A 19,211-nucleotide genomic window follows, 5' to 3' on the forward strand; every position below is an offset into this window, starting at 1 on the left:
TACCAAGGACGCCCAAAAGGCACCTAAGCCAGCCTTCCCTGGAGAGCAATGCCCCTAACTAGAAGTCATTAAAACATGTAATCAAAGAAATGAAAACATGCAATCAGTTCCCGGAAACTGAAAGTAGAGCTTTCTGCTAGGGAGCAGCAGTTAATGCTCAAATCCCCCAAGCCGCCTGGTTTGAGGGGAAAAAGTCCTGGCTGAATAACAGTGGTTAGGGTTACGCCTTGTTTCTATGGTGATGCCTTGGAAACACTGCAGCACCGAGCTTCTGCCTCCAAATAAGGTAACTCCCTATGTGCAGGAGACAGCCTGGGTCAGGCTAGAAATTTGGATGTGTCCCCTCCTCCATGACTTTGTCCCTTCCAGATGATGCTGCCCTGTGGCCAGGCTCCAACTCTCTAGCAAGTAGAAAGAGCCCTATGATCCCAGAACAGGGAAGTCCCCCTTCCCTAAGGATATGCCTCAGAACCAGGACACCAAGTTCCCAGCCTCTTCTACCAGTGTTAGGGCACTGCCTCTCCCCTTCCCCACAGCTGACCTCTGGTTGGTCTCAGGAGAGAGACAAGGACTGCATTTGGATTGAAGTCTCTGGTACACTCCACATACACATACATAGCCTGCTGCCAAAGACATTTATGTGGCCCTTATGGTTCTGTAGATGAGCATGAAGCTCTGTTTCCACCTCTCTCCCTCCACAGGCCTAGAAGAGTTTCAGTTTAGACCACTGAGGACTAGAAGCCTTGGTTCTGCCAGGTCCAGCTAAATTCAGCTTGATCCTGAAGAAACTTAGATGGAAGAGGTGATGGCCATCATACTGTGCTCCTAAAGAGAAGGCCTAGAGTAGAGGGAAATAGGAGTCCCCCAAGGAATGACGATAGCAAGAGTCCCCCAGCTCTCCCTATGTCTGTTGCCCACATGGACCTTGGGAGAGTGGCTCTCTTCTCTGCTAGCCCCCAGCCCCCAGCCCTTGACAGAGACCTGGGTGATACCCTTGCTCTGTATGTTGATATGTTGAGCACTCCCTGTCCTTCCCTAGGATTCTTGGTTTCTGTAGGGTCTCTGCTGCTCTGTATTTCTGTTCCATTTTCATGCCAAAGAGGTAGAGAATGGTACCTTACAAGAGGGAGCTTGCTCCCTTTTTCCTTGGCTCTAGAAGCCCTTCTGAGTGCCTATGATAGGAACCAGGGTTCATCACAGTGTTAACAGCATGAACATGGCAGCTGGCTGTCTAAGGATATGATGTAATGAGCCTCGGTGCCTGCACCCTGTGCTGACCCAGGCTAGCTCTGTGCAGTGTGAGCCTCTACTCCCCTTTGTGGCCACATCCACCCAAGTGAATGAAAAAATAAAGAAATAAAAAGGAAAGGACATGGCTCCTAGGTATGGCAGAGGAAAGGTTATTATAGATACGTGGGAGAGCACAGCCTGAGGCAGAGACATCTGGGAGAATCCAGAGTGGACAGAGCAGACTGAGTTGGGCCATGGCAGGGACAATGGCGACAAGGTGCAGCAGCTAAAGGTACAGAGGGGGCGGATAACCAAAATGGCTGGACTAGATAGGGAAGAGCCTCTGGGAGAAGGGCTACCCAGCCCCTGGCTGGAGAAGTTTAGTGTAGGGGTGGGGTGTGCCAGCCATGCCCTGTAACTGGTAGGGACTGAGGGGAGTGGGAGAACCTGGAAGCCAGGTCTCCTTTGATATATTAAATGGGTACCTCAGCCATTTGTCCCAGGGTTTGAGACCTAACAAAAGGATCTTGCCCAAGGATGGGGGACCTTTACCCATCCTCTGGAAGACAGAGCATTGTAATAAAGGAGGAAGAACAAGTTCCTTTGGGTTCAGAGGTGTGGGTCAGGCCTAATTCTCTGGCATGAGACCAGATGGCAGTGGGCGGTGGATATTTATATATCACCACCTCTTCATGGCAAGATAATAATTGACTGAAACCATCCTCTTGGCAGACCCCTCAGCAAAATGAGTGGTTGGGCATAGGACAAGAGTGGGTACTGCAGGATGGCTGGGGTTCCCATCCTGTCCTCGTCTGGGCTCAGCATCTAAAGAGTCCAACTCTCTGGTTACTAAGAAACTGGATTTCTGTGTCTACTGAGTTTAGCCTGCCCCACGAACCCTTTTTCCTCAGGGCCATATTGCTTCTGTGCCCTAGGAAAACTAGGGAATGACTTAGAGTACCAATAAGGAACAACTTGTACATGAGAACACGGTGTGCATGTGACAGGTGTGGGTGTGCAGGTTGGAGTGGGATGTTGTGTGTCTCACATGATTCCTGATGATATTCACAAAGTGTCACAGACTGAAGTGCTGAAACATAGATATTGTCTTTTCTCAGAATTCTGGAGACTAGGAAGTGCAAGGCTACGGTGCCAGCAGATGTGGTGTCTGATGAAGGCCCACTTCCTGGTCCTCTCTCACATGGTAGAAGGAGCAAAGGAGATGACCTGGGCCTCTTGTGTAGGGTACTGATTCCATTCATGAGGAATGACTTAACCACATCCGAAAGGCTCCACCTTCACAAATCATCATCAAGAGACAGGATTGTTTTGTTTTGTTTTGATTTTTGTTGTTGTTATTGTTTTGTTTTTCCAAGACAGGGTTTCTCTGTGTAGTCCTGGCTGTCCAGGAACTCTCTGTAGACCAGGCTGAGCTTTAACTCAAGAGATCCGCCTGCCTCTGCCTCCCGAGTGCCGGGATTAAAGGCGTGCACCACCGCCGCCGCCCAGCCACGGGATTGGATTTCTAATGTGAATGAACAACTAACTGTTGAGGCCTTAGCTTTTGTCTTATTTCAGTAGCTCTTTCACATCATCCCTGGTATTCCGTTTAGGCTTAAGAGTAGGTAAGCCCACAGGGTGCTGTGGACTCCACTGTCTGCATTGGCCCAAGTGTTCTCGATAACAGTGGGCCTAGCTCAGAAGAATAGCCTCCTCTTTTGCCTTGCCCTGCCTCCCTTTGTTTATGTCTCAAGTACCTGTGAGTACAGGAATGACAGACTGTGAATCACCTCCTATGGCTCACCCTTAATAACTGGGCTGCTATTCTAAGCACTGTCTGACAATATACAAAGAGAGCTTGGTGACATGGCTCTGGTAGAAACCAAGGACCTTCCCTCCGCAAGGTCCCTTGGACAAGGCATTATGGTGCCACAGAGAACAATCAGAAAAGAATGGCTTCCCATCCCCCAACACTGTTTTACTGGCCTTGTGTTCCTTGTAACACAGCAGCAGGACCTCTGAGCTAGCTTGGGTTACAATGCTCACATGCTGCTGCCCCTCATTGCTGTCTCTCCAGGAGCCTGGCCCTGCTAAGATGGCTGTCACGAGCAGCAGCGGTAGCGGTGGCGGCGGTGGCAGTGGTAGCAGCAGTAGCAGTATTCCCAGTGCTGAGAAAGTCCCTACCACCAAATCCACACTCTGGCAGGAGGAAATGAGAGCCAAAGAGCAGCCTGATGGGAACAGCCTCAGTCCAGTTCAGAGTCCCAGCCAAAGCCTGCCTCCTGCTGCTTGTACCCCACGGGAAACAGGGCTAGAAAGCAAAGAAGGTGAGTAGAAGCTGATCAGCCTGTGAACCTCCTTGTTGTGGTGAGCCATCTTGTACTGCTGGAGTGGGCTTCCTTCCAGTGGACAGGAATGACACTGGGGATGTGATACCCTAGGAGTCCTGGCACGGGCCCTGAACTTTCCTTCCCTCTGCATATCAGTTCTGGGCACCACTGGCCTGGTATAACTGGGTTCCTGGCCCGTGAGCTTCAGCTTGGCTTCTCTACCCCACCTATGAAGGGAAAAGGTATGACACCTGCTCTGCTGGCCTCAGGAAAACTTCAGACACTGCTCTGCCTCTGTGAGGAGGCCTCTGTTCCTGTACCGCAGTCCCGACTACATTAGCTCTTAGAACCCACTAGGTTAGGTGCCTCCTGTCTTTAGAGAGCCAGCAGTTAGGGCAGTACTGCCCCTCTCCTCATCATTATCATCTTGCTCAGACCCAGGCTAGAGAGAAGGGCCAGGGAGGAAGCCATTGACGTCACTGTGCCCTCTCCACTTAGTATGCTGTGATGCCCCAGCAGAGCTAACGCTTTCATCTCGGCCTCCCTCCATCCGAGTTCGTCAGCATACACACGAATGCACATTTAAAACCCTTGTGCTCCATCTCATGCTTACCAAAGCCCTCCTCCCTGCCTGAAAATGTACTGAGAGCCTGAAAGGTGTCTTGTTTGTTGGTTTCTTCCTGTGGTCTGGTAAGAAACCATTGGTTAGGATGGAGTCCCGCTTCCCCACCAGAACTGTATACAGAAGGTCTACTTGCGAGTCTGACTGCAAGTAACCAGACTGGAGGGGAGGGTGGGAGGAAAGGTGGGAAGAGAGGGTAGGGAGGAGAGGGTAGGAAGGAGAGGGTGGGAAGAGAGGCAACACAGATGGATGATCCGTTTCTGCCTACAGTGCCCTCCTTCCACCTCTACCCCAGTTCATAGCTGTGGATTGTGAAGGTGGAGGGTGTTGAGACAGCTCCTGGTTGATCCTGTGTGGGCTTTTGGAACCTTTTCATGACAGAACTAGCAGCAGTCTGAGCAAGCTTCCCTTCTCTTCCAGATGAAAGCACCATGAGTGGGGACCGTGTGGATGGTGGTCGGAAAGTACGGGTAGAGAGCGGCTACTTCTCCCTGGAGAAGGCCAAGCAGGACCTGAGGGCTGAGGAGCAGCTGCCCCCACCACTGTCCCCACCCAGCCCCAGCACCCCACACAGCAGGTATGGTTGTCCTGGATCGCCTTCACAGGAACTCGGCCACCCCCTTCATTCCCCAGGTCTTCCAGCCCTAAGCCGCATGGTCTACAGCATCTACCCTGACAGCCTCGGTGAGGCCAGCAGGCCACCCAACCACATGGACTCCAGCAGTGCTGGGGGGTGGGGATCAGAGATACTGGGGAGCACCTTTGCCTTTAAAGCCAGCAGGCAGTATGCCGCCCTGGCCGACGTCCCTAAGGCCATCCGGATCAGCCATCGAGAAGCCTTTCAGGTGGAGAGAAGGCGGTTGGAGCATAGGACTCGGGCCCGGAGCCCTGGCAGGGAAGAGGTGGCCCGACTGTTTGGCAACGAGCGGAGGTAAGGAGGACGTTAGAGGGCTAAAATTCACATACTCATACATACATAACACTCACACAAGTGTACCTCAGGAACATGATTTCCGTTCAGTGTATGGAGCACTTTCTCTCTGGGCCTTGGACTGTGGCACCAGTTCTCAGCTCTTGGCACCAGATCCAGGACTAAGTGCCTGCGGGCTGGCTGCTCTACGTTGGTGCTTCCCAGATCAGGCCGTGTGGCTGAGTCTTACTCTTCTTGGCCTGCTTCTGTTCCCTGAGAAGACTCCCAGAGCTGCAGGTAGGGACCAGGCCCTCCTCATGCTGGCGGGAATGAGAGGACAGCACAGGGTCTTCCCACGAGGATGCAGAAGGCAGCCTCCAGGTGTCCCAAGTCCACTCTTGCCCTCTGGGCTTTGCTGATGTGGCTTCCCACCAGTGACAGAGATGTAGCACTTCCTGCTGCAAAGATAAGGCTCCTGCCTGCTCTTCTCCTGCCCTGCTGTCCCCAGCTTGGAGCTTGAGGAGTAGGGGACATTCTCCCTGTGCCCACTCCCGTCCACCCCCAAATTCTCAGCCACATCTGTGAGCTGGGTTTTGTGTTCATGCCAGGTTTCTTGCCTAACACCAGACAGGTTTCTAGAGGTCCATTGCTGCCCCCAGGAGAGGAGGGAGGCTTTCTTCAGGTTTGCACAGAGGTTCTCTGTTCAGAAAGGCAGCTCCAGAACTATCCAAGTGCAGGCTGAAGTTCAGTCAAGGGTAGGAGTAGGATGAGACTGGGGAGGACCTTGTTTCTTTTGTCCCCTTTCTGACACCCAACCCAGCTTGTTCAAATGGCTTATGGACCCTCAAGTAGACAGGGGGCACTGAGTGCTAATGGCTCCCTGGCATTCCATATAATTAACTATCTTCACAGTCCAATAGTGGCCCAATAAGACACCTATTACTCTTGATTTATGGGTGTGAAAACTTGAGGCTCCAAATTGAGTGACTTCCCACCCTTCATGATGAATAATAGCAAATGGTGGGCCTTTAGCAGGAAGTCCTATCCCATGACAGGACCCAAGACCAGAGCTCATGATGTCCTTTTAAGCATTTAGGATAACAGAGGTAAAAAGTCTTGCTAACAATTAAAGAAATTTGCAGGATGGGCAGGGGAGGGTTTGCACTGGCTAGTGGGCAGGATGTGATCTGGTGGTTCCAAAATGGGGTCGGCTATACCTTAAAGTTAGTGCCAGGCCAGAGTTAACATTTTGCACACCTGCTTGGCTAGGCCACTTGTCAGAGAAGTTAATTTTGAATGCATTCTTGCCTACCTACCAGAGATAGATGCAGTCTCAAGGCTTTATTCCTGCATGTTCTTTGCCACTGTGGGGATGGGTTTCAGCTGGTGGTGGTACCCGGTCTACTTCTGCACATTAACCCTGTAACTATCCCTCTCTGAATGATCTCGCTGGTTGGTGTTGCTCTTTGAGGACTGTTCTCCGAGGCTCAAGTAATCCACCTGGTACTGGACTGGAGCCTTGTCCCTGATAGGTTAGAGTGACAAGATGTCAGCCTCTTTGCATTGAGTGGTGGCTGAGACAGACCTGCCACACAGCCAGGCAGTTGAAACCACAAAGTCAGTTCTAGAAAACCTTAGTAAGCCGGTAAGCAACCCCGCCTGAGAGCAGCAGCAGCAGCTCTGAGCTTAGAATTTGCTCTTCAGATTTCAGAGCCTTTGAAGGAGTTCTTAGGCAGTTCCTAGGCCCGTGTCTGCTAAGTGTGGGGAAGCTGTGGCTCTTATAACACTGTTAGTGACTAACAGAAAACAAGCCCCACCCTCATGGAACCCTGGCCCCTCCACCTTGCCCTTCGAGATCTATACCTATCCACCCGAGTGCGGCACTTTCTGTCACATCTCTGTTGCTTCCGAAACACCAGCTCCGCAGCAGAGAACCAGTTAGTTACATGGGAGTTGCCCGAGCCTGGTGTCACAGCAGCTCTTGGCACCCATGTCAAGCAGCTATAGCAAGTGCTTCCTATTTTTCATGCTGACCACTCTGCTTGGAACCCTACAAACCCGTATCATGTATGCCAGCCTGGCCTGGCACAGGCCTCCTGCTATTCTGGGGCCTGAAGTCCGCTAGCCAGATACAGTACTCTGAGTCCCAGAAGAAGCAGTAGCCCCAAGAGCTCTGGTAGCCAGATCTTCCTGCAGCAGTCTGGCTGTGCAAGACCCCTTGGCTGCACTTCAGCAGCTGCTTAGCTTCCTGCTCTCACAGTCAGCCTCCTCACCTCGGCCTCTGTGGGCACAGCAGGCTAACCCTCACCAGGCTTCTAACAATGCTGAGCTTGCAGGCAGAGCACCCAGAAGCCCTCCAAAACCCTGGCTGCCTGCCCTTGGCCTCTTGACTCCCTTGAGGAAAAGGCCTCTCAAGGCAGATTTGCGCCTGAGTTCTAGGCCCTATTCTTCCTCTTGCTTATTAGAGGTTTTAGTCTCCTGGGAGAAACCTTTATCATGTCCCCTTAGCTCTTCAGCACTTGTTCAGAACCTGTCATGCTGCCCTCATTGTGAGGGAGTAAGGTGTCCCTAAGAGAGCAGGGCCTCCCTCAGGTTTGGTGAGAAGGGGTTGCCCTCCCATCAGGTTGAAATCACCTCCCAGACCCCAGATAGGCAGCCCAAGCCTTCTGCCTAAAGTCCACCAAGGTGACTCCTCAGGCTCTGGGGTGATCATGGGTCTTCTTTCTTCAGCGGTTACCTTGGGGTTTTGCTGCTTTAAGTCTTTAGATTACTTTGATTCACCATGATTGGAATGTGGAAAGCAGTCTTTTTCTGTTCATTCATTCCCCAGCCTCGTTCTCTTTCAGGTCTTGTCCTCTCCACCCTCTGCTGCGTCACTGTGGCCTTCGCGCCTCCTCCACCCGCTTCGCTTCCATCTCAGCTCCGTCGTCTCAGCCGCAGACCACCTGACCAGGCCGCCGCTGGCCTTTCACATGAAATCAACTGCTTTGTTTTGTTTTGATTTTGATTTTGATTCCTTTTAATGTTAGCAGAAACTGTTCATTCATGGGCCTTTATCTTGCTAAATTTTGAACACTCCGCGTGGGATGCCATGTGTTCGGAGGTGGTGGTTGACCTTTATTATGTCTGACTCAGGGAGATTACCAAGGTGTCAAGCTGTATGAGTCCAGTGTGGGGGCAGGGCCAGTGCAGGCCCAGTGTGGAAGGATTCTGTTGCTGCTCCACCCCGCCACGGAGTGGGGGACAAACGGAGCTCAAATAGACTGGATCTGTGCCCAAAGTCCTATTAGTACTTTGTGAAGGGTGCCTCACATGCCAGCGGGAAGGCTAGCACTGGAGCCCAGTGAGATAGGCCAGGTGTGCCAGTTGACTACGGGACCGACCCCACTGGACTTGAGACCCAGCCCACCTGGGGACAGGGAGACTGGTTTAGCAGCTTCGTGTCCTCTTTTGTAGGAGGTCCCAGGTAATTGAGAAATTTGAGGCCTTGGACATTGAAAAGGCAGAGCACATGGAAACCAACATGCCGATTATGACCACTCCATCAAGTGACACTCGTCAGGGCCGCAGTGAGAAACGGGCCATCCCTAGAAAGCGGGTGAGCTCCAGTGTGGGGCTAGTGGGGCCTTTGGCAGCATGGCTTGGGTTTGGGGAACACACTGTCTGTCCTACATGCTCTGAGTCCCATACACACCAGGGACATGTTTCTTCGGGGCCTCCACGCTTCATTCTCCTCCAGTTAGTCTCTTGAGCACCAGCCTGTCTTCCACACCTCTCCCTCCTGCAGCATCAGCTTCTGTGCCACAGGATGCTTCAGTGAGTTTTAGATCCCAGTTGCTAGCACAGTTTCTGCCCACTGAGACCACCCCGGAACAAAGCCGAATATGACACCTTCTTTCCTTCTTTTGTGTTTGGAGTGGCAAGCTGTACCCTCACTCTCTGCTCGGCCTGCAAGGTCAATCAGACCACAGCAGTCCCCCCCCTAGACTCCTCCAGCCTCTTATCCTCCTGATGCTTCTGTGGCCTGCTGCACCCAAGTCCTTCTTTCCGGTTTCTTTGTTGCTCATGAAATGCCTGCTGTCTTCTTCTGTAACCTGAGAAGCTGCAAAATTGGGTAGGGCCAGGACACTGCTGACCAGAAAAGGCTGCTCCACTGCCAAAGCATGCCAGGACGTGGGTCATCCCAGAACCTGCTGTGGGCTAGACAGCACTGCCCTGCTCAAGGAGGGATGAACGACCCGACTGGTTGCCCCTGTGCCTGCCCAGACTGCCCTGGGCTGTACTGATGGGTGGCTGCTCTCTGCCACAGGACTTGGCCAGTGAGGCCCCCACAGCTCCTCTCTCAGACGCTTGTCCCCTGTCTCCACACCGAAGAGCCAAGTCATTGGACAGGAGGTCCACAGAATCCTCCATGACGGTGAGCCCAGGCCACGTGCCACGTTCTCTGGAGATCTGTGCTACTGCCACTGCTGCTTCTGGCCACTCTGGGCCGCTGTCCATTTATGTCTATCTGTCCACACCGGTCCTCCCTCTGTACCACCCTCATGCCTGTGAGTGCCCCACCCACTGGTCTGCAACCCATTGGAAACTGACCGTTTCTCCCCTCAGGGACCCGCAGGACTGGGGGCTGTGTGGCACTCTGAGTGGCACATGAAGGTCTCTGTACACAGGAGGCTCCTGGGGCAGGGCAGGTATAAAGCCCACACTTGACTTCTGCTGTCCTGCTTTTGGTGTTTGTTTTTGTGGCACTTTGGAACAGGAGCCACGTTGTAATGACAGTTTGACCCGCCTGAGGGTATGTACAGGAATGAAGCTGCAGACACAGTTCGGCCTGGTTCCTCAACGGTCTACAGCCTCCCAGGAGACATGGCACACTCACCAGCTCTCATCCCCCAGACAGAGCAGTTTCTCTATCAACTCAGCTGGTAGCCACTCTTCCTGGCAGCCACCAGAGGCCCAGAGAGGAAAGACCCACAGGGACCAACCTGCACCATTCCCCGAGGCAGGCGCAACAGCAGTGACAACCACAGCTTAAGGTTTAAGAGTCTTTCATAGATCCGCAGCTCAGCAGGGGAGCCAGAGAGGCAGTGAGCCGGCCTGCATCCCAAGTCTCATGAAGCAGCAACAACTGTGTGCAGCAAAAAGGGATCTCCTTGTGTACAGGTCTCTGTGCTGGGGCAGCCTAAAATGTCTCCATTTCTGTTGATACTTCAAACAGTTCTTGTAGAAGGAAGTCTCGTGAAGCATGGGTTACAGCAAGGCTCCACAGAGGGATGCCTGTCTGCCATGGTCTGCTGGGGCAAGGCAGGAGTCTACTGTGGCCTCTCCACAATGGAGCAGGAACTCCCAGGATGCCTGTCCTGATTGTTGTCATTTCTCTGGATCACTCCCTGTCCTTGGAGTAGTAAGAGACATCAAAGCCAGTTTCTGATCAGGACAGCTGTGGAAGACCTGAGAGCGCTGGGGACCACAGAGGGGTGTCTGGGGTCTTCGAGGCCTGGCCTTCTGAATGTACTATGTAGCAGATGAGAGCCGGCCCCCCGCAGAACGCAGGCTGCTCCTAAGGAGAGCCAGCACCCACGCAGGTCTGCTGTGGTCCCTGGCCTACCTTCCTGGGTAGGGAATAAGACTGAATGAACTTCCTCCTGGTAGAAGAGTAACCTGAAAGTTGGACAAGGTTGCTGCTGCTACTCTCTCCACCACAGACACGGTCTGCCTCTCAGGCTTCTGGCCTTCAGTCCTTCTGCACCCTCAGCGGGAGCTTTTGGATTCCCCTCTCAGCTGTTTCTGAGGTGTCCCCTGTACATTCGGTGCCTGGGAACTCTCCATCGGGTCCTGTGCTGTGCCCCAAGGCAGGATGTACACAAACAAGCCCTGGATAAGCTGGAATAGAGACCTCAGGGCAACCAGGCAGCCTGTGTTCCTGTGCCCAGGTTAAATGAGGCTGTGCTCTCTCTCCTTACCTTGAGCCCCCTCCTCAGGGAGATATATATATATATGCCTCTGGGCAGGGATGCTGGGGCAAAATCGTGGGCAGGCTTATCTGGTAGGTGGTAAAAACTGTTTCTGGTGCTGCTTCGTCTAGATTAAAACAACCCGGTTGGACACATTTTGTCCATCACTGGGGACTCCACGATGGTTTCCCTTGAGCTTTTCTTTTTTCTTCCTCAGCCTGACCTACTGAATTTCAAGAAAGGCTGGCTAACCAAGCAGTATGAGGATGGCCAGGTGAGTGTGTGTAAGTGCTGAGGCTTGGAGGACTGGGGAGCAGATGTAAGTCCCAGCTTCTCTTGTCCCTGCAGGGTCTTTGAGCCCTGATCCATGCCCTTGGCCTGCAGACATCCTACAGTCCCAGCTCCTGGATATGATTGCTCATAAAAGTTCTCTTAAGAGTGTAGGTTTCCCTAGAGGCAAGAACAGCCAGCATATGCTATGGGCTGGCTTATGTTTCCATACAAGGCAGGCATATGGGCGGGCAGTCACATAGGGCTGCAAGGGTGTGGTGTTGGAGAGACCAGCTCCGTTTTAGGGGCACCATTAGGCCCTGGGAATTGTATATCAAGTCCAAACAAGAAGAGTTATTTGCAAGTTCCACTTTGACCTGGAGCATGTTGGGTCCTTGCCGTAGAGGCCCTTAAAAACCCACTCTGCTATCTTAGCTCCTTTTCGCCTTTGGAGACTGTGCCAAAGCATCCCCTTTTTCTCCTCCCACCATATCAAATGCCCTTGGCCTTGCCTGAAGACTCGAGTTCCCTTCCTCAGATTGAAGATTGGGACTTTAGCAGGTTAGTTTGTACCTGCTGGCACAGTGGGGCTCACACATCTGGTCTATCAGCCAAGTGGTTGTGCCTCTGAGCATCCTTTCACAGCCACCTTTCTGTGTGATAGACCCAGCAGAACTGTCTGCAGCCTCTGAAGTTAGGATGGAGGCCTGCAAAACACCATTCACCAACCACACTGGGGCACAGAGCTGGCCGAGGCCCACAATTCTCCACTGCCTCATTGCTGGAGTGCATCTTAACCAGGACCTCCCTGAGGTCATGAGTGCATGGCTGCCTGCCAGAAGAGTCATCTGTTGCCTGCTTTACCTGTGCTCTCCAGAGTGCCTAGACTCAGCTGGGGTCAAGGAGGGGCATCAGGTATGTTACAGAATAGTTGGATGTTTCTTTTTCTCTCCTTTAGTGGAAGAAACACTGGTTTGTCCTGGCTGATCAGAGCCTGAGATACTACAGGGATTCCGTGGCTGAGGAGGTGAGAGAGCTACAAGGCAAAGCGGTACCTAAAAGTCCAGGGCTGAAATCTAATGGGACAGTGCATCATTGTCTCCATCATAGTCTCCATCATTGTCTCCATCTAATGGGACAGTGCGTGCAGTTGGTCCAGCTTTGACAGCAGGACTGTTTCCCACCTCAGACATTGAGGTCATCCTCTGAGGCCTTGAATGCAGTTTTTTTGGGAGGGGGGTTGTTTTGTTTTGTTTTGTTTTTGGTGCAGTGGCTTTTGGCAACTCTGTTTTCTATATTCATTTAAGAACAATGAAGTGGGACTGGAGCGATGGCTCAGTTGTTAAGAGAATGTGTTTTTTGTAGCGGACCTAGGTTTGGTTTCCGCCATCCACATAGTGGCTGGCTCACAACCATCTGTAACTCCAGTTCCAGGGATCTGATGCCCTCTTCTGACCTTCACGGGCTTCAGGCACACACTTGATACACAGGCATACACGCATGCAAAATACTTATTCAAATTTAAAATGAAGTTAGTACTCAGGGTGAACTTGGGTCTAGTTTTGTTTTGTCTTTGGTTTTTAGCAAAAGGATTGTGTGATGAATTGAGTCACTGGACAGATCAACTTCGATCTTGTTCTGCCTTGTGGTAGAGGAACTTACATTAAGAAATCATTTTGTGTGTGTGTGTGTGTGTGTGTTGTGTGTGTGTGTGTGTGTGTGTGTGTGTATGAGTCCGTGCGTGCATGTGTGCATGCATGTGTGTTGGAGCATAGGGAAAATACTGTGCTGTGGGACACCAGTGGTGTGTGTGTGTGTGTGTGTGTGTGTGTGTGTGTGTGTGTGTGTGTGTGTGTGTTGGGGCATAGGGGAAAACACTGTGCCATGGGACCCAAGTGGAGGCTGTGGAACAACTTGAGGGAGTCAGTCCTCTCCTGCCATTTTGGTCCTAGGGATGGACTTAGCAGCAAGCACCTTTATCTGATGACCCACCACCCCTAGAAGAACAACCAGAAGGGGCTCTTTTCCTCACTTAGCAAAAGTTCTTTTGAACAGCCTGACAAATCTGTGTGCTGATTTCTCCCTGCTAATTCCATCTGGCATCCTTCAGAATCACCCAATCTGTGCTTGAATAATAGAAACAGGAAAAGAATCTCTTGGGTTGGTTTATGTACTTAAATTCTTGAGATCAGCTTCCATGGCATAAAGAGGAAGGCTGTTGGTCAGATAGGCAGGTCCAGATTGTGTGAGTGGTGAGCTTTGAGCAAAGGTATACCTAGTACTCAAAACTTTATGGATTGGGAGGGGGGTGTTTTGGTTTGGATTGGATTGGTTTTGGTTTTTCGAGACTGGGTTTCTCTATGTGGTCCTGGCTGTCCTGGAACTCACTCTGTAGACCAGGCTGGCTTCAAACACTCTGAGATCGGCCTGGGTCTGCCTCCTGAGTGCTGGGATTAAAGGTGTGCGCCGCTGCCTGGCTTAAAACGTTGTTTTTGTTTGTGCCGCAGCATGGGTACAGAGGTCAAATTGTAGGAGGAGTTAGTTCTCTCATACCAAGTAGATTCCAGGGCTTGCACTCAAGTTGTCAGACTTGCTCATAAGCGCCTTTCCTTGCTGAAGTACCATCCTCTAGAGTAGTATTTAGTGAAATGTGTTGTGAGAGTCAAAACTGTGCTGCTGACAGACTGTGTTGATAAAACACTGACGACACAAAAGCAGAATTAAATAAACTACCAATGTCTTGGCAATAAGCCAAAGTCAAATAGTACCAACAGTCAATGGGCTTATTTATTTTGCTTTCCAGTCAGTGATGTTTAAAAGCAACAAAATAGGTCCTTGATTGATTTTTGATGGATTGATTGATTGATATGGTTATGTATATATATTTGGTATATATGCATATATTTGGTTTTTAAAATTTTTGTTACTTTACTTTTGGTTTTTCAAGACAGGTTTCTCTGTGTGTAGTCCTGGCTGCCTTGGAACTCTCTCTGTAGACCAGGCTGGCCTGGAATTCACAGAGATCCGCCTGCCTCTGTCTCCCAAGTACCAGATTAAAGGTGTGTGCTAGGTATGTTTAAGTGGCAACCTATGAATGCTCATCTCTTTAATATTCTTTTTTAACTTTTATTATTACGTGTGTGTGTGTGTGTGATGTGGAGGAGGGAATGGGTACACACATGCTCTCTCGTGGACATCAGAGGATAACTGTGAAGTTAACTCTTTCCTCTGCCTTTAAATGTGTTCTGGTATGGAACTTGAGTCATCAGGTTGTGTGGAAAGCACCTTTACCAGTCGTCCCTTGCTGTCCCCTTTTTATTGTTCCCTAAATGGGAAATGTCTGCCAGTCACTCAAGCCTTATGGAAGCACATCCGTACATTACCAGCTGAACTAGCCACTTATTTGTAGAATATCATGTGAAGAAACAGCTGCCAGATGAGCTCTGGTCACTCAGTTTGGAGGGTTTGGCAGGCATTTTCATGAAAATAAACCAGGAATCTGTTCCCTCAAGGACAGTTTGTTGCCAATGATGAATAGAGTTTGGGCTTTCAAGAAAAAAACCAGTTGGGCTGGAGAGATGGGTCCACAGTTAAGAGAACTTGCTACTCTTGCAGACGACCACATAAGGGTTCACAACTACCTGTACCTACAGTTCCAAGGGATCCCACACCACTTACTGGAAAGCACTCCTCACCCATGGTATACATATAGGCATTCAGATAAAATATTCACACATATTTTTTTTAATCTTTTCACAGAAAAACCTAGTCCAGGCACAATGATGCATATCTATCTGTAGTCTCTGCCACTCAAGACACTGACGCAGGGAGGTCACATGACCCAAGAGTTTTGAGACCAGCCTAGGCAGTGAACAGAGACCTGGTATCAAGAAAAGAAAGCGAGAATTTTGGAAGGTTCATATTCATAACCTCAGTAGCGTCTCTTTATCTTCAGGCTCTGCTGATGAAATAGGCAGTGGTTTAGCAAGCATTTTGCTTCTGCACAATGAATTGTGTAGACATTTGAAAGCTATGCATAGCTTACTCTTTTCTGTGACCAATATTTAATGTTACAGAACATGCCTGGCAAAAGAGATATTCAAAGGGTAGGACTGTGGATTTCAGTGTTAACAGCACAGAACATTCACTGATAGCAGATTCCGCATTGCAGTTAAGCTTTGAGACATGGCTCTTCATCACGGAAGACTGGCTAGTTCCTTGAGAAGTCTTCCTCTTCCATCTCTGTGTTAGACTACTTTGTCTTCACCCGCGTTAGCTGAAATGGTACATAGAGAACTGAGTGCAGATGGAGACGAGCCTAGCGTTGTCTCCAAAGTCCCGCATGTAAGAGACCTGCAGAAATGTAAACACTGTCACTCTAACCAGGGATTGTTAAGCATACCTTGATTTTTTAACCATATTTTAATTTTGACATGAAAAGGATTTACTGTGTAGCTCAAGCGAGCTTTAAACTCACAGCACTCCTCCCCAGCCTCCCACATGCTCGAACTGCAGATGTGGATCACCACACTCAGCTTTTATTAAAATTTTCCTTAAGTGAATAAATAATGTTTAAAATCTCTAATTTTTAATACAGAAACTATCAGTAGGTGAGCTCCACATACACAAAACTCTTAGAGTATATTTTAGTTTACTTTCTGCTGTAATAAACATCATGACCTCCAGCAGGGGAGGAAAGGGTTTATTTAATCTTACAGTCTATAGTCTATCACAAAGGGAAGTCAAGTCAGGAACTGGAGGTAGGAACTGAAGCAGAGGCTGGAAGCACACTGCTTACTGGCTTGCTCTCTCTGGCTTACTCAGCTTGTTTTTCTTATACCACCCAGGACCACCTTCAGGGGTCAAAATGCCCATAGTGACTAGGCCCTTCCACACCAGTCAAGAAAACACCCCACAAACTTGCCTATAGGCAATCTGATGAGGAAATCCTCAATTAAGATTCTCTCTTCCAGATGACTTGGTTTATGTCAAGTTGACAGAAATCCAGTCAACACAGAGGGTCTTCTTACTTTTTAAGCATGTGAAAAAATTTTAATGACGGACATTCAGGGAATACTGGTGTGGAATTTCTTTGGTCAGATACACAGGGAAATGGTGTAGTAGATACCCCCAAGGAAGGGGACTTGGATCTGGGAGTTGTAGGAAAATCGGCCAAGATCTAGTCCTATGAACACGTTCAGTGGAAAACATCACTCACAGAAATTTGATCACTTGAGCATCATCTCTGCCTGAATCTCTTCACACCCTCTCATTTTTCTCTGCAGGCAGCTGACCTAGATGGAGAAATTGACTTGTCCACCTGTTATGATGTCACCGAGTATCCAGTCCAGAGAAACTATGGCTTTCAGATACATGTGAGTCTTGGGGTGGATCGAGTTGACCGACAGGGTTATATTTTAACATGTGTGGTAAGCAGTCTTTCCTGTACTCCTGATATATAATGTGGACAAAAAGATGGGTTTCTGCATCTTTCTCCCGAAGGCTTTTGAAAGGCTTTGCTACAGAAATTGCTCTTTTTCTTTTCGTTTTAATGTTGGAGTATAGGCCCATTGGAAGGATGAAGAGTATAGGGAGTAAAAGATTAAGGGCTGCCTGGAATTAGGTTAAAGAATTTCTGGGACATTTGCCTTCTGCAGTGAGGCTTCATACTTGTTAGAGTCAACTGGGTTACATTTGGTATCCATCTCTAAGCACAGGTTCATGGTTGGTGTTTGTTCTTCCTGATGCAGGAGTCTGTCCCTTATATCATCTTGTCACTATCACTACCACGTGGGGGTCCTAGTCATTCAGATTTCTGGACTTGTAAGCCATGTCTCTGGAGCAAGACAAAGCCAGCCCCTCCATTGGAACAAACCTTTGTAACCCTCACCAAAGCCTTCGAAGGGCCGGCAGGTAGAATAGGCTCTAGGCTTTGACTTCTAGCTCCAGGCTGGAATTCTGGTGGGCTCTCTGGGGAAAAGATCTTTTTGATTTGGGGATCTAGAACTCAACTTACTGCTGTGTTCAGTTGTTTAGACAACTCAAACTTGGGACCAGTCCACACCCCTGGCCAGTAGATTTGATCTTCGGAGGAGTCTAGCACCCGTTCCTGGGCAACTGACCATGGCTCCACTGCACGTACTGGCTATCTGGGGAAGGAGCCATAGCTGTTCCCATGGCCTGGCTTCTTGCTGCCCAGCTGCCGTGTTCTGTCCCTACTCCCTTTGAAGGAGATAAAGCATTCCTGGATTCTGAGTGCTGAGACAAACCTTTTTCCCAGTGAGAGTCCTGGCTCTTCCCTCGTCTTCATCTTGATTAGCAGATGTCCCAAGGCAGTGCTTGCACAGTCTGAGAACTCTGCTCTCTCCCCACATTAGCCAAGGCCAGTGGTGGGTCTGGTTTCCTACCCTGAGGGTTCAGAAGAGGGTGCTAATGCACAAGGTAGGTGATGGGTAGAATCTGAGAATAGCAAATGTATGTCAGGGCAAATACTGTCTCAAGGTGTGGAAAGCACTGACTGTTGTGGACACCAGGAATGTGCCTTAGTTAGTAAGATATATAGGGCAGAACTTGCATGAGGGACAGGAGCAATTAGAAGGGAGACCAAGAGGTAGTAGTTGTGTGGTTGGCAAGTATGGAAGGAGGGGCTGGAGATGCCAGGGAGGAACTTTGAGTGAGGTGGGACCTAAGAGCTCCTGCAACCCCTAGTGTGTTGGAGGGTTTCATATACACTGCTCAGAGAGAGACTTCACAGTAGAGATGGATCCTCTGCAATCCTAGCTAGCAGGTTTGAGGCAGTGATTGGTCTTTTGAGAGCATGAGCTAGGCAAGTAGCCCTGAGACTAAGAAAGCTTACCAGCAAAGCTGAGGCCAGAACCTGGAAGCACCTATATCAAGGGCTAGCTAAGAATGTGGATGGAGCCCTGTGCTACTGTTTACTCCACGGTTGTATTCTCTGAAGGGGAGTGAGCCAGGTGTGTGGCAGCCTGCCATGGAGGGAGAGGTTGGGTCACAGCACAATGGCCCACATGTTGTTGTCTCTAAGTGCATCTCGTTCCCTTTCAGAGCAAATAGAGACCCAGGCGGTCACTTTGTCACACTGTGCACCTATGTTGAGACTGCGGATGATGGGCCTGGCCACCACTCTCCCTACTCCCAGCCAGATCTGTGTCCTTGTCCCTAGGGCTAGCAGAGCTTCTTGAGGAGAGGGACACATGTGATCACCAATCTGTGTGCAGGCTGCTGCTACAGCATAATAGGAGCTAATGATTGCGTATTGCCTTGTTTAGGGGACACCCAGTTCACCACTCCCCCACAGTGTGGCCCTATTAGTCTGCCTGTTTCAAACAGGTCATATACAACACTCCTAGGAAATTCACCTAACCTAGCCCTTTTCCTTGTGGGCTGACCACTGATGGTTACTATTTTTTGTGTAGACCAAGGAGGGTGAGTTCACCCTGTCAGCCATGACATCTGGCATACGACGAAACTGGATCCAGACCATTATGAAACATGTGCTCCCAGCATCTGCCCCAGATGTGACCAGGTAAGATGGAGGCCTTGCTAATTGGCATTCCTTGAGGCCTGAGCCCAGCTCCACCACCACATGAATTCCTTTTCTCCTTCTGGCTCACTGTCAGCTGACTGCATTTGTCCCCTGTGATTCTTGTTTGCTGCCTCTGCTGGCCTTTCTTCTGTTGAGCTGGCCTGGTCTGCCACACAGGTCACCCTCATGCCTATCAGCATGGATGTCTTTGTCAAAAGAGTTCAGCCCTCAGGATGGGCTTGGGCTCCACTATGGGCCTTATCTAGTGGCTGTGCCCTGCCTGGGTGGGAGCAGCCTGAGCTGCCCTGTAGTTTTGCACTTACTCAAGAGTCCTTTTATCTCACTCACT

General features: G+C 50.1%; 1 protein-coding gene across 8 annotated transcripts in view; it reads left to right on the top strand.

Moving 5' to 3' along the window:
* Positions 1-19,211, top strand: part of LOC114682562 (myosin phosphatase Rho interacting protein) — a 118,755-nt gene that overhangs the window by 67,470 nt on the left and 32,074 nt on the right. For 3 of the 8 annotated variants that reach the window (XM_028856490.2, XM_028856491.2, XM_028856488.2), the window contains exons 6-13: positions 3,308-3,557; positions 4,603-4,759; positions 8,549-8,690; positions 9,402-9,509; positions 11,264-11,320; positions 12,275-12,343; positions 16,602-16,691; positions 18,753-18,862. In XM_028856490.2, coding sequence (XP_028712323.1) covers positions 3,308-3,557; positions 4,603-4,759; positions 8,549-8,690; positions 9,402-9,509; positions 11,264-11,320; positions 12,275-12,343; positions 16,602-16,691; positions 18,753-18,862 — 983 coding nt within the window. Of the gene's footprint in view, positions 1-3,307; positions 3,558-4,602; positions 5,114-8,548; positions 8,691-9,401; positions 9,510-11,263; positions 11,321-12,274; positions 12,344-16,601; positions 16,692-18,752; positions 18,863-19,211 lie in introns of all 8 variants that reach the window. The other 5 variants (XM_028856485.2, XM_028856486.2, XM_028856484.2 and 2 more) reach the window with 3 other exon arrangements.

Source organism: Peromyscus leucopus, chromosome 8b, assembly GCF_004664715.2.
Source record: "Peromyscus leucopus breed LL Stock chromosome 8b, UCI_PerLeu_2.1, whole genome shotgun sequence".
In the NCBI taxonomy this organism is placed as follows: domain Eukaryota; kingdom Metazoa; phylum Chordata; class Mammalia; order Rodentia; family Cricetidae; genus Peromyscus; species Peromyscus leucopus.